Consider the following 15,108-nt stretch of genomic DNA (forward strand, 5'->3'; position numbering starts at 1 on the left):
GTCATACCAGCCAAATCAGACCACCCGGAAGTTTGACTGTTCACTGACGATTGTTCAGCCAAATCAAAATTATAAACACGGGTTACCAGAAAACCTCCAGCTGTAAACTTATTCACTACCATTCCAAAGGTAAAACATAATGATACACAGCTCCCAAGTCCAATATACATCACAGGTAAAACATCCTGAATTCGACAAGCTACTACCCTATGTACCTAGTAAAATATCACGCCTCCGGTTGCCACTCACCAAATCTCGGTGAAACAGAGTATCTCAGATGGTACGCTATAAAATGTCTGCAAAACCTAAAGATCTGATCTATATGTAAAAAAGGAAGCACAAAATTTCCTATCGGGCACGATGATGGAGTGCTGATTAATTGTGATCCAACTTCGTAATGGACAAGCCAATCCTAGGGCGTGTCCGGTGCTTGAGAAAAATGGCTTTCACGAAATCTGGGTAACAGTCAGCAACCTACAGCCGAAAATTATAGAATTAATAACTCAAAGGTTCTGTGCTGAATAACTCACTGTATACTTGGAATAATATCTCACCTTTACAACTAAACAATTGAAGCAAAGTTGCTGTCCCATTGATCCACTATTGTTCAGGCGTCAGCACTGCAATGAGAAGAGAGCCATTAGAAACATTTTTATCAATTTGTACTGTTAGCAAACAAAAATACTAACAAAAACGATAGAAAACCAAATTAACATCATTACAGGAATCTATGCTATCTCTAGCACTCTGGTGCAAAAGAACTAATGCTATCTCAGTGCAGTTTGCCTATCAAAGATTAGATCATTTACTACCCATGTGTATAATGTTGCATATAATCAATCAGGCAAAAGGCACCAAGAAAGCAGGCACTACTTACAGAAACAGGAACATATTAAGTACAACACCACAAGGGAAGACAGACACTTTTTGAAAAAGTTTGACCAAACCCGTAATAAAATTAATGGAATTTTATCTTGATCAAAACTCTCCCTGAACTGCCATACTGCTACAGATAAGGGCAACTGAAGGATATATCCAGAACAGATCACCCAGCAGGTGTTTCCTAAGATCACTGGTGCACTGGGAGGGAAGACCAGGAAAAATAAGGTATTTAGGACTGTACACTTGCTCAACTACAGCTTTTATGCTGATGGTTCTTCATTTTTCGTACCCCACTGTTCCTCACTACTATTTCCATTCACAAGGACAGCACCATCAGTTGAACCCTCAGCCTCAACCTCAACAGCATCGTCTTGACTCTCTTCTACTTCGGCATCCTCAGCATCAACCTCAACAGCATCTTCTTGACTCTCTTCTACCCCACCATCCTCAACTACCTGTTGAATAAAGATCTGTTTTCTCAGTTTTGCAAAAATAGTAAATAAAGAGTAGCAATGAAGCAAGTAATTGCAGTGAAAATAACAAAAATACTGAAAGAATGAAAAATAGTAACAGTTTTGAGCTGGAACGAACTTTAGAAGCACATCAACTTACTGACTCAACACGAGCCTTATGCTGTAAGCTTGGAGTTTTTCAGATTGATAAAATTCAAAAACTCCACTTGCTGATTATTAAGCATGAAAGGAAAACATGTAGTGTGTCCCACTAGTAAGCAATGATGTGAAACTAACCACAGGTTCCAAAACAAGCAAATTTAATTAAAACTGACATGCACGACTAATTGGTCTATTTTCAATTTCGAACTAGTTTTGCATCAACGGCATTTGACAGGTTATACAACAGATCAAATTGGCATAAAAAGAGATGCAAACTAACATCACAAAACCATCCAACCTTTCCACTAGGGAATAATAGTTGAATCAACAAGTGAATAACAGCATGAAACACTTTTGAATGCCTGCTCATGGTAGTACCTCATCAACAGCATCTTCAATATCATCTGGTAGCGCCTCTTCATGTACATGCATATTTTTGAAAGCTTCTACTAAACTCTCACTTGACCTTTCGGCATGATTCATGTACTCCTCTGCCGGTGGATAGATACCCCTATTCAAACAATTTTTTTTGTGTGTGACCATCAGTAAAAATGATAGTTTGGGAAAAGATAGGAGTATTGACATCATTTCTGATTTTCATCAAATGAGCCCAATTAAAGCAAAATCTAAACCCTCATCCGATGCATGGAAGAGGTAACCAGGGGCAACTTTGCAAAAGGATAGAGCTATATGAAGATAGAAAATAACAATAACCTTTTGGGGGCAACAGTAGCTTCTACATTGAGAGCAATCTGCCAGTCATCAAATAAGTTCGGGTACTCATTAGGGTCAGCCAGCGACTCTGCTGCTTTGGGGTTTACCTAGAAAACCAATGGAACAAAAAAAGGTGCACAGTTTAGTAAGCCCCTGCAATTTATAAGACATCAAGGTAAATATCAAGACCTCATGATTTTGGCTATTTTTTTGGCATAATACACAACCATTCTGAATTTAGTGTACTCTATTGATATTATCTGGCACATTGTGTTTTTCAAATTTGAAAACATCCTTATAAGTGAATTAAGAATAAACACCACAAGTGGACTGTATCATGGTTATGCTAAAAACAAACTTGAATGTGTAACTTAAGGCAAAGTGTCAGTTTATGATAAGAAGATACACACGCAAAGATAAAGTTGACATAATGAAGATCTGAAATATTTAGCATAAAAGTGAGTATAAGGAATCAAACGAGATTTGTAGACAGAAGACCTTTTGGAGATCCTTTTTCCACAATGCTATGATCTCAGGGACTTTGCTAGGAAGATAAGATCTTGCCATCAATGCTGCTTCCGGAATACGATTGCTGTATAAGGGATGGTAAATGATCAATATAAAACAAGGGTTAAGAATTGTATTAAACAGGACAGTCTTGCCCGATGCCTCTACCTTTCTATTAACAGTTGAAGGCATTCTTCCAACTTTCCTAGCATGAAGAAACAAAGGAAAGAAACATTGTTTTTTCCTTGTTCTTTAGCTACAGATGCCAATTTTGTAATACCGTCAGCATCCCCAAGGGATGAATATAAAAGCAACAAAGCACTAAGGTCCATAGCATGTAGAAGACACTCCTCTGCCATATCAAGCTGCAGAAAGTTGCAAGACAATATACAAAAGTTAAAGATCTGCATGGTTGCGTCCTATACTCATAATGCAATGAAAAATAACATTAAAAAATAGTCTCCACAAAGAACCCTATTTGTTCAACCTAATAAGGAAAGAGCAATAAGCTCAGCACCTCTTTGACATCAAATTTGTAATACAACATTTGTCTTACAAACGTCCTCATAATATCTAAATAATTTTCAGAGTATTTATGAACTCATACATGAAGAAACTCAATGTTATGGCAGAAAAACCATACTTTAAGTACAGCATAGATTGCACATGTGAGATAACGATACACATACTAGCTGTACCTTTCCAGTTGACATAGCTAACTCCCCTAGCTGCTTCCACTTGGATTCACTCTGCACCTCAGTAGCAATCGCCTGCAAAGCAACTATTATGAGAAAAATGGAAAATAATACTTTCTCAAAAATTTGGGGAAAAAAAAGAGAAAACAACTATGCCTTTGCAATTTCAAGTCGACCAAGCTGCACAGCCAGGTCAAATCTGTAATTAGTGTCTGTTGCTATCTCAAGGGCTTCTTCCAACATTCCCCGTGATTCCAAGAAACGTGCCACACTGGGAAAAAAAAACCACATAAGGTTATGTTTATATGCTAAACCCAAATTGTTGAGTACAACAGTTAGTTAAACATTGGGCACCTGTCATATTGCTCCTTTGGTATAGATGATAAAACATCATTTGCACGATCAAAATCCCCACGCATTACAAGTGTTTTATACTCAATCAAACTAAGGAGTAAAGTATACCCCACAACACTGCAATTAAAAAATACGTTAGCCACAGAAATTGTGCATGGGAACTGCAAGGGAATATTAGAGCAACAAAGATGAACTCACTTAAATTGCTTATCGATAAGATAGACACGGCTTTGGTTTGCAAGATATCCTAATAAATACATAGGCCGATCCAAGTGAAACAAGGTTGTGACCTGTAACACATGAAATGGTTATGACATGATATAGCTCTAACAATAAATGATCTAACTGAAAAGAATGCCCTTTTATGTGATGAAAAACACTCACCTCTCCTCCTACACAGTAATTAAGTCGCCATGAAGAATTATTGTAGATGAAACAATCACCAACCCATAGCCCAGTCCGGACACGTTCATTGATCTCATGAAGCAGCTCAAAGGCATCTTCCACACCTTCTTCACCAACTGAACCCCCTCCATCCAAATGAGATGAAACTACATCCCTCTAGAAGCCAAAATATTACTTCTGTATCAGTACATTTAATTCAACAAAAAAACAATTCTTTTGTAAATCCAAATGTAAAGGTTGCTGTTGCATATTAATAAATTTGATATTTTTAAAAAGTACATAAGCTGTGAACATAACAGGAAAGACAACTGAATGTACACAATTAAGTTAATAACACAACTCACATTATACTTCAATATGTAGAATGATGTGTCACTTGCAATTGTTACCAAGTCACCACTGTCGGCCCAGTAAAGATTCTACAACAAAGAAAACAGATATTTTCAGTGGCATAACATTCCAAATGGCATGCATGTAACAAGAAGTTTGAATCCATGAAGCAGCAAACTGAGTCACCTTCACATTGACATCAATTCGACGTATTAACCTGCACTCCGCCCAGTCATAGAAGCAAATAAAGTCATTTGTACACATAGCTAGTAACACTCCGCCAAATATACGTTCTGCGGAAAATGATGGCCTTATACTTTTCTTCTCCTGAAATGGCCAGCTCCAGTTATAGACTATGTTTCAGGATCCCATAGCAAAAGAGAATGATGCACAGAGCATAGTATGCTGTTTACTAAATGTTCACTGAACAACTTGATCTGAAGCAATACATTAAAATACATCTTAAATACCTTTACATTGCACATCACTTAACAAAAAGGGCACCAACACAAGTGATAGGACAGTTTATTTTTTTAGTAAAAGAATTAATTCATAACTTCTATAGTCATTGTAGCAAATACTAGGCCACAGATCGAATATGTGGGCCAATTAGGAAAACATTTCAAGATTATCTTTCATGGTATGATTCACCAGCGAACCCCACAACTATAAAAGGGAAGTTAAATATGATACCAAGAATAGGTATTCAATGGCTATTTGTCAGAGACAGACCTATGGCAGTATAGACATAACTTAACAAAACAGTAGCAGGGAAAAGTGAGACAAGTTATATTGAGAAAAACCTGGAAATTTTTACTGTAGATCTTTATCCTAGAGGTGCTTTCTCTGACTGCATATTCTCCATCAGTTGACCAAACAAATTCAAGTGCAGACCCAAAAGATCTGTTTCTCCATGCTAATGCTGTGTATATTATGTATTCTCCATCTCCACATACAACAACAAATCTCCCATTTGGATTGTGCCTTAAGGTCTGAAACAAATATCAGTATTAGTAACTCCAATGTAAACAAGATAAAAAAGGACATGCATGACCACAAAACAAGTTTCAAAAAGAAAACAAATTCCTGGTCGTTCAAACATTTAACGTTGTTCAAAAGAATCTGCTGTTACCCATCAGTTTCCCAAATGACCTATCACTAAACATGAACCACACGCATTTCATTTTTTGCATTTGAGCTTAACTGAAACAAGTGCGGGTAACATAATCTTCACACATGTAAATATACACATGGGAAGTATAAACATATATTTCGATGTATAATTTCAAAGTATAAAAATTTTGGATGCATGATGAAATGATGTATTACCACAACATGATGTGTTACAATGACGATATGATGCATTACCATGTTTATGTTGTTTGAACATTGGAAAGAAAATTAGAATTAATTTTCAAGCATCTAGTAGACTCGTGATGAATGATATAACAATTGAAGTATGTGTTCATTCTATCAGAAGTAAACATACTTGTGGGTACAGGTCGCAGCTTCCCAACTCCTTCACAGCCAATGGTAATCTATCGCCATCTGCGATCTGAAAAATGAAACAGCTAAGGACCATAGAGAAAGCTTATAATGAACCAAAGAAGTTTACAGCACAATAGCATGGTGAACCAACCTCATTGTCTACACCAACACTCTTGATATTAACAGTTTGAATTTCATTGTGCTTTGCCCATATGATTTTTCCACTGCTGTCCATGCTAGCAACAGGAACTTCACGGCCAATTTTTATCATTATTGTCCCTTCATCATATCCAATCACAACTCTACACAAAGTAAGACACTCCATGTCATTAGCTTATGCAGGGGGGGGAAAAATTAACAAAAGGCTCACAACATGTTCCATTGAGAACAAATTCTCAAACACAAAGTTAGGCAGACAAGCAATTTTACTGTCACAATGTATGAGTACAGGATACGGGAAAAAAAGTACGCAGAATACTTATTTCCAGCAGATAGTTGAGGAAATGTGAAAAATACAATGTATGCAGCATGATTGGGCTGTGGATTTGAGTGGAGCTTTGATAGTAGATTATAAGACATGATGCTCAGTGTCATCATGACACTTCACAGGAAGGCAGGGAGGGAGGGAGACTACCTTCTTGACCCCTTCATATATCCTAAAGCCCAAACTCGTTCAAGGCCGTAGTTAAGAGTGTTCTCAAGCCTGTAAGAGTATCAAGCAAATTGTTATTCCCTTGTTCTATAAGAAAAGAAGTTGTAAATGCATGACAAAACATAGAAACATGATCGCATTTGAGATTCAACTCCACCTAGAAATATGCATATATGGTAGCTGATTTATGACAGTACTATTCATCTAAATCATAAGCAGAAAGTAGCTGTTTCCATATATTCTTGAGTTTTGACGTCAAATTGTAGTGCCATAATTCAATATGAGGAACTCAAAATTCAAGGGATTTTATAATCACACCAGTTCTACATAAAATGGTGAGTCCAAGAATTCCTTTTGTCAACATTGCAGGAGAAAGCACAACTCCAAGAAATCTCTTTTTCTCAACACTTCTATGTTAGAGGAGCTAATAGCTTCAACAGTTTATGGTCTTAAACTATTCTAGCCATAAATGCCATGATGGACTGTTGGACTGCTACTACTGTCATCAGTCCAACACATTATAATATATGAGAACATTAGTATTGTAAACCCATGTTTATTCAATCTGAAGTAACAAAATCTGCTGCAACTGTAATCAACAAATAAAGAATTAAGCTCTAACCCTCTAAAACCTAGTGATGTGATGTCAGTATGTCACAAGTTTAAACCTCAGATGAAAATAACAAATTTCAATTCCTTTTGTCCCAAACAGGTTAAAGCTCGAATTAAACAACATAATAAAGTTTTATCATAGAAACTGCCAACAAACTTTAGTGGCTGCCAGATTTGGCCTCAAAATGACAGCATACTTACATTTATGGGCTAGTGACATGCATGTCAGGGGCACTAACTAGATGAGAAGCAATACCTGTAGGTAGTAGAGTGCCACATTCGAACTGTCCCATCCTCTGAGCCAGTAATTATTATAGGTAGCTCCGGATGGAAACATACAGCAGACACATTATGTGCATGTCCTTCAAGTGTTTGAACACAGCTCTTTGTTTGGTAATCCCAAACCTGATTTGACCAATAACGTCATCACAATGTACTTATACGCTTACAGGAGTACAATTCAGTGCGTATAACAAACCTTTGCGGTCTGATCATCTGAGCCAGTAATTAAGTAAGGTCGATCGCCACCAGTGAAGTAATCAACACAGTTCACACCTTTTGAATGGCCATCTAGTGTAAAGTTAGGGTCAGGAGAACCAAGGCTCCATATCTGAAATAAAAAGAAGTATATTGGATATGATGGTCAAGCTAAGAAAAAGATAATGTCAATAAATAATACACAGATTTTGACCAACAAGAAGTTATGAAGGGGAGATAACGCAAACCTTTATTGTGCGATCAAGGGAGGCACTAGCAAAAGTGTTGGTATCTTTTGGGTTAAATGTGACTTGCATCACATAGTGAGAATGTCCCTCAAAGATTTGAGTGCACACCCAGCCTTTATCCCAATCCCATAGCTTAATCAGCATGTCATCGGAAGACGACAGGACAAAAGGCTGGGTAGGATGAACAGCCACACACCTAATGTAGTCAGTATGAGCTTCGAAAACCTTGACCTTATCCATTGTATTGTAATTGTACACACGGATGAACATATCATCGGCACCAGCAACTACCCATTGCTTTCGTGAAATAAATTTGGCCGAACGAACTGAAATTGGCATGGATATATTAGCATGATGCCATATAAGTGAAGAGAAGTAAGCAGAAAGTTGGGCAAGCATACCTGGTAAATCCGTGACTTCAAATGATTTCACCATTGTCTGAGGATAAATTAATACAAATTCATCATTTCAAGCTTAATAACAAACCTACCATGTAATATTTCTAAATTTTAAAAGTAATTGCATCACTTTTTTCCTTTTTGTTCCCTTCCAAATAATAAATCTACAAGGTGTATGCTTCTCCTTTCTTTATTCCAACACTGGTGTCTATCCTTGTGTTTGCCTTTTTCTTTTTTTACTATCTGTGGTCTGTCGACCCTTTACAAGTTAGTTATAAGCTCGTCTTATGCAACAAACACCCATACACCTCAGCAACCTTCAGGCAGGTCTTGTCACTTTTGTCTTTGAGTCCATTACACTTTCTTTTTGCAGACACCATTAAATCTTTCCTCTATGGGTTTTATGTAATCAGTAATCCATCCATTCCTATTTATCGCTAACATATCGCTAAGTTCTTTATTGCATACACCCAAAATGCCCATGTGTCTTGATCTCTATAGTGAACGCAATATACAAGTGATGGGTAGTCATCATAGCATAAAACAGTCGTCCAACAACCCCATTTAGTAGAGAAACCGAGACATAAGCTACTGTGAAGCATGAACAGTCACCTACCTGCGTCTGGTAGTTCCAGATGCAAACGCTCCCCGAGTACAGACTTGACAAAATCCTGCATTACACCACACAAACAATAATGTGATTAGCTGCGGCTTGGTCGAAGCACTCGCAATTCACACAGCATTTCTGCACACGTAACCAGACACTCACCATGGCTCTGTCGGATGCAGATCCACGGACTTGACCCTCTCCGACCTCTGCGCGAGCTTCCTCTGATCCAAACAACCAAACGGACAACCACCATCAGCGAAACGACCCAGAAAAAAATTACCGATAGAAACCGCGACGCAGAAAAGCAACGGATCCAAGTGAGAGGCGTCGCGAGTACCTTGATATCCAACCGGAGCGGCTGCCGCACCACGCCCACCGCCCGCCCACCACCACCACAGGCAGAGAAAAAAGGCAATCACGTCAGCACACAACGACGGAAACCGCCAGATCCACGCGGATTTCGACCAGTCCCGCCGCGGATCTCGCTGCCCCGCGAGCCACCACGCCGGCACGAGCGGCCCAACGGGCGCGATCTCGCGCTCGGGGCGGCGGAGCAGCGAGGCGGGAGCTGGACGAGGGTGAGAAGGACGAGAGAGAGGCGCGTGCACGTACCATGGTGGCGCCCGCGACGGCTACGGCGGGGGCAGCGGCGAGGCGAGGAGGGTGGCGCGCGGAGGCGCAGCCGCGGAGGCGGTACTTCTAGGGTTTGCGGAGCGGGGGGCTGGGTGGGAGCGCGAGGAGCGGGGGCCGCGCGGGCGGTGGCCTCTCGCCGCCGGACGGGGAGGTGCAGGCGCCGCGCGGGGAGAGGTGGGGAGATTTGCGAGTGCGGGCCTGCGGGGGGCGACGAGGCGGAGAGGGGAGTGGAGAGGTGGCAAGCGGGTTAACGGGTCTCCGAGGTAGCGTGGATTGGATCTGAAGGCCGTGTGTTTTCCGGTTGGCCTTTTTGGATCGTGGGATGTTGACTTGTACTGCTGACGTAGTGGTTAAGCAAAGCAGGGCAACTAATTCTAACTTTGGGTGGTTCAAAGATTTTGAAGTTGGATTGTTAAACTTGCCTAAAATGTATATAAGTCCATCGATCAATATCGATCTTAGTGAAGTATTTTACCGACTAATTTGATGATGGGGTCTTACGAGCAACTATTGTCGAATGAGTGCTAGAAAATAATTGTGGTACACATCACAGCACGCAAATTACTAATGGTTTAATGTGTTAATTCATGAAGGATACGGGAAAACTAAAAATCAAATAATGAAAATTGAAATTGGATCAATGAATATATCATTTTGGTATATGAGTAGATTTTTAGCCTTTCAATATATAGCAATATGTACCAAAATAATAAGAAATGCATCTCAACATGCACGTGGATATACTAGCTTTGTCACGGATCCTGCCCGGAGTTGCTCATGTTGGTGAATCGGCACTCTGCAAAGGTAATGCCACTATTTTTATGTTGCTTTTGGCAAGTGTGGAATGTCCATGTCCCGCATAAGGAGGGGATCTCTCTATCGTTACATGAATGAATTTCTGAGTTCGTTATATGGCATCACCACTGTTTTTTCAATGATTAAAGTGAGAGTAGAGGTGTATAGGGAAACAAAGTTTAATTGCTATGGGAGCCAAGGAGAAGAAACACCAAGAACATGCTATAGAAAAGAGATAGTTCGGCAATACGATGGTACTTTTAAAGTTAATGTTGGTGGTACTTTCAATCCTGGTATATAGCCTCATGCATTTCGTGTGGTCATTCGATAACACGAAGGGCTAAGCCAAATCTAACAATCGAGTGGTTATTCGAGGACACTGAGGGACCAGAAGCTGCAACATGCCCCAAGGTATCCGATTAACAACACGGCGTCTTGACAAGCCAAAATGATCTTAAGGGTTGGGTACTATTGAGTAGTGATGAAGCTCCGGAACATGAAGCAAGGCCGCTCCGGCCGTTGATAAAAAAGGAGTAATCAAGACTGGGAGAGCACATAATGAAATGAAGTTGTATGTGGCCTTATGCAGTCAGCAATTAGGTTTAATGAGAGCTGCTTGTTTTTTCCTTGCTTTTCCAGAGTGTGTTTTCCTTCGTAATGATACACTTTGATATTCAATAATGCTCTTCCCTTTTGAAAAAAAAACTATGTGCATCAATTTTTTTATAGATGCATAAAGATTTAGCTAGAGTCATTTTCTCTAAGAATATGATGTTATATTGCACTTCTAGAAATAGCGCATGTCACGTGAATTTTTCACACGTAAAAATGCGTGTGCGCGGCCGCAAGGCTTCAAATCCACAACCTCCGGCCTCGCGCGTAGCTTCCTTGACATCTCGCGATATGCATCACATGTGATTGGGTGGTAGATGCTTTTTTTAAAGTAACTTGTGGAGAACTATTTAGTACCAGACCAAGATATCCGGTACTAAAAGGGTGGCATTTAGTACCGATCGGTGTCTTGGTCCAGTACTAAAAATGCCAGAAGCTTCAAATTTTAGAGCTGATACTCTGTGCCACCTTTAATACCGGGTAAGAGCAACTCCAACAGTGCCCTATAACAGTGCCTCAATTTAAATTATAGGGCAAAAGGCTAAAAAAATCCTCCAACAGTAGCCTCATTTTAAATCTTTTTATAAAAAATTATAGGGCAAGCCAAAAGGTGCCTCAAATATAGCGCAAGTGTTGGGCCTGCCCTATCTAGTCGCGCCCGACGCGGACTCTTCACGGGATCCTTTAACGCCCATGAGTTGCGACCCCCACTCCTTCTTCTTCAACGCCACCACCGTCGCTCCTACGGGAGTCGCGACCACCATCGCGCCGCCCCCTCCGCCTCCCCGTGATTCTGGATCGCGCCGCCCCTCCAGTCGTTCTGGATCGCGCCGCCCCTCTCCGTCGGTACCAGGTACGGCCGCAAGTCTCTACCCCGCAGCGTCTCCTTCCTCCATCCCTGGTGCGCTGCCCCTTATCTACCCTGCCGGTGCCGGCCCTTTTCCATCCCAGGTGCTCCGCCCAGCCCTACCACGCCGCCCCTCCCCAACAGCTTGATGGATGGACGGAAGGCACCCAGACCCCGCCGGTCTTCCTCGGATGCGGCCCTAGCTGCGATTCCTGGAGCTCGTCCAGCTGTTGTGCCAGATTCTCGAGGGAACCCCATGGCCCCCGGTGCTACTGCTCGACCCCATGTCCAGGCAGTACCCTCACAACCTCTGCATCAGTCTACACCCAGCAGTGCCGATCCAGATTGGATGATGCTCGAGCACAGGTACCTTATCGATTTTAGTACCTCAATTTGCTACTTGAATTACTAAACTACTGCCATGGTAGAATTCATAGTCCCCAATGTAGAATTCATAGAGTTCCCGATGTTGTTTTGCAGCACAATGCCGTCTCAGGGTAATTATTACACTAATTTACTTAGTCAGCAAGGTGTAGATGTTTCTGATTATGCCGACATTGTGGATGTTGAAAATAATTTTTCAGAGTTAAATGATATGAACTCACAGCCAAAAGCAAAGGGCCGATCCAAGAACTTCAGTGAAGAGGAGGATTTATTGTTGGTTTCAGCTTATCTCAATGTTGGTAAAAATGCTACTACTGGAAGTGACCAAAAGGATGGTAAATTTTGGGGAAGAATTGAAAACTAATTTCATGTCAACAAAACATTCCAGTCAGATCGCAATGTCTCATCCTTGCGCCACCGGTACGGCACAATAAGTAGCGAAATTAATTATTTTTGAGGTTTCTTGGACAAAATAGAAAGGAGGAATGAAAGTGGAAAGACCATGAATGGCAAGGTAAATCATAATATCATTGCCCAAAGACCACCATCATTGTTTCTCATATGTTTAGCACCTCCTTTTTTCAATTTTTCATATACCATAACTATTTCTCATATGTTTTGCACCTCATGTTTTGTAGATTGGTGAAGCAAAAGCAATGTTCCTTCAAACGAGGAAAAAGCCTTTTTCTGTATTCCATTGCTGGAACCTTCTTAAGGATGAGCGAAAGTATGCATCTCAGCAAGATCCGGATTCTCAAATGGCTAATGAGGATGCTCAACCCAACGCTCAAAGACCACTAGGAAGGAAAGCTGAGAAAGAAAGAGCTAGAAAGCGTGATGAAAATGAATCTGATCCTTTCATTGATGAAGTTAAAAAAATGAGGGAGTCAAGAGAACAAACAAATAGAGAACGGAAGGCCCGTGATGATCAGTTCCTGGAGATTGAGAAGAGAAAGCTTGAGTTGGAGCGAGAGCAGCATGACAAATTGATAATGGAAACCGACACAAGTACCATGGACAATGAGGCAAAGCAATACTTTAAGTTAATGAAAGAGGAGATTTTGGCTCGCCGTTTTGGGAGTAGGCTGTCATAGGTGTTCTGTCCTTAAAATTGATAGATTTTGGCTATTTGATAATTCTCTTCGATTATTTAGACTTGAGTTGGATCATGTGTGAACTATCTATATCTATGTTAATGATTTGAGTTGTGGTAGATAAGTTTGATAAATTGCTAGGTCCAGACGTTGTGGTCTGAATAGTACATTGAGCAAGAATTTCTCACTGTGCTTTCAGTTTTCGTTTACATACAGAGATGAAATACTGAATATCTTTTATAGATGCATAAGGCAGAATGTGACAATCTTCATCACTGCTCTGAAGCTCTGAAGTCAGGGTCTCTCTTGAACATATTATGAAAACAAATACCAACAATCAAACTGTAATGTGAGATGAGTGATACTGTTTTAAAAATAAACAAAGTGCTGCTGGTTCATCTAATAATGAAAATAAACAAAGAGCTGCTGGTTCATTTAATAATGGTAAAGAAAAGTAACTACTGCTGCCGATTCATCTGTCCTCGCCGCTCCCAAAGATGTTCAACCAAGTCTTCCTGTAGTTGACGGTGCATGTGACGATTTTGGATTTCGTGATGCTTCTGAACAAATGCCAAAAAATTTGATGTTCCTTCACGTGATACCACGCCAGTCGTCTCAGCATCACTCTTGTCGTAGGGTACTTCAAGACGATCAGCGTCACGTTCATCTTCAGTTATCATGTTATGCATTATTATGCATGCCATCATGATATCTCGAAGTGTTGCTTCATCCCAAAACCGTGCCGAACCTCGAACAATGGCAAAGCGAGCCTGCAATATACCAAATGCACGTTCCACATCTTTCCTCTGAGACTCCTGAGCAGCAGCAAAATTTTTATCCTTCAAATTTGTAGCGCCCTTGATTATTTTCACAAAAGTCGACCAAGTAGGATATATCCCATCAATAAGGTAGTAACCCATATCATAATTGTGGCCGTTAATCGTGTAGTTAACAGCCAGAGCTTCACCTTTAGCAATTCTATCAAACAGAGGAGATCTGTTCAAAACATTAATATCATTGTTCGATTCAGGTAGACCAAAGAATGCATGCCATGTCCATAAATCCGTAGATGCAACAGCCTCAAGTATAATAGTTGGTTCTTTCACATGACCACAGTACATACTATGGTGAGCCGTAGGATAATTTTTCCACTTCCAATGCATACAATCAAGACTGCCAAGCATACCAGAAAAACCACGTGGTTCAGCAATATGAAGCAGCCTAGTTGTATCATCTTCATTAGGAGCTCTCAAGTTTTCTTTGCCAAACACCTCACAAATAGACCTGACAAATCTGCTTAGGCTCTCAATAGCAATGCTTTCACCAATCCGCCCATATTCATCAACATAATCTGCAGGTACACCGTAAGCTAGCTGTCTAAAAGCTGCAGTTATCTTTTGTAGGGAGGAAAATCCAAGTTTACCGGCAGCATTTCTTTTTTGAACAAAGTAGGGATCATGCCGTCTGATAGCTCCAGCTATTCGATTGAATAGAGGGCGACTCATCCGAAAACGTCGCCGAAAATACTTTTCTAGATATACTGGATTTTCAGCAAAGTAATCACAATATAATTTTATATCATGTTCTTCTCTACTTCTATCATAAACCTTGTGTCCAAAAACTGAACCTCGATGTCTTTTACGCTGCTCATGCTTCCTCTCCCGGTACTCACCCATCATAACAGTCATGAAGTGGTCAAATTCGTCATCTGACTCATCCTCTTCTTGATGAATCATACGTCTCTTCATCTTAGACAT

At 40.5% G+C, this 15,108-nt stretch overlaps 2 protein-coding genes across 3 annotated transcripts; both read right to left on the bottom strand.

Moving 5' to 3' along the window:
- Positions 1–82: 82 nt before the first annotated feature.
- On the bottom strand, positions 83–9,850 carry LOC112878871 (coatomer subunit beta'-2-like). 2 transcript variants are annotated; one of them, XR_003225883.1, is made up of 26 exons: positions 9,599–9,849; positions 9,324–9,344; positions 9,146–9,207; positions 8,993–9,047; positions 8,380–8,416; positions 7,979–8,304; positions 7,732–7,863; positions 7,510–7,658; positions 6,624–6,692; positions 6,141–6,291; positions 5,991–6,056; positions 5,305–5,493; positions 4,688–4,828; positions 4,516–4,590; positions 4,151–4,327; positions 3,965–4,056; positions 3,767–3,883; positions 3,569–3,683; positions 3,416–3,487; positions 2,886–3,082; positions 2,709–2,802; positions 2,211–2,317; positions 1,875–2,007; positions 1,124–1,337; positions 555–620; positions 83–474 (listed from the first exon to the last, which is right to left on the bottom strand). XR_003225883.1 is itself a non-coding variant. In XM_025943112.1 (26 exons), the coding sequence occupies exons 1-25, from the start codon at positions 9,599–9,601 to the stop codon at positions 601–603; spliced, it is 2,766 nt and encodes a 921-aa protein (XP_025798897.1). In that variant the 5' UTR covers positions 9,602–9,850; the 3' UTR covers positions 83–474; positions 555–600. The 2 variants fall into 2 exon arrangements, 1 of the variants encoding a protein (XP_025798897.1); XM_025943112.1 differs by having other exon boundaries at positions 1,172–1,337; positions 9,599–9,850.
- Positions 9,851–13,809: 3,959 nt separating this feature from the next.
- Positions 13,810–15,108, bottom strand: LOC112885505. Its single transcript, XM_025951112.1, has 2 exons — positions 14,538–15,108; positions 13,810–14,318 (listed from the first exon to the last, which is right to left on the bottom strand). Exons 1-2 carry the CDS (start codon positions 15,106–15,108, stop codon positions 13,810–13,812), a joined length of 1,080 nt encoding a protein of 359 aa, XP_025806897.1.

Source organism: Panicum hallii, chromosome 1 (genome assembly GCF_002211085.1).
Source record: "Panicum hallii strain FIL2 chromosome 1, PHallii_v3.1, whole genome shotgun sequence".
Taxonomy (NCBI): domain Eukaryota; kingdom Viridiplantae; phylum Streptophyta; class Magnoliopsida; order Poales; family Poaceae; genus Panicum; species Panicum hallii.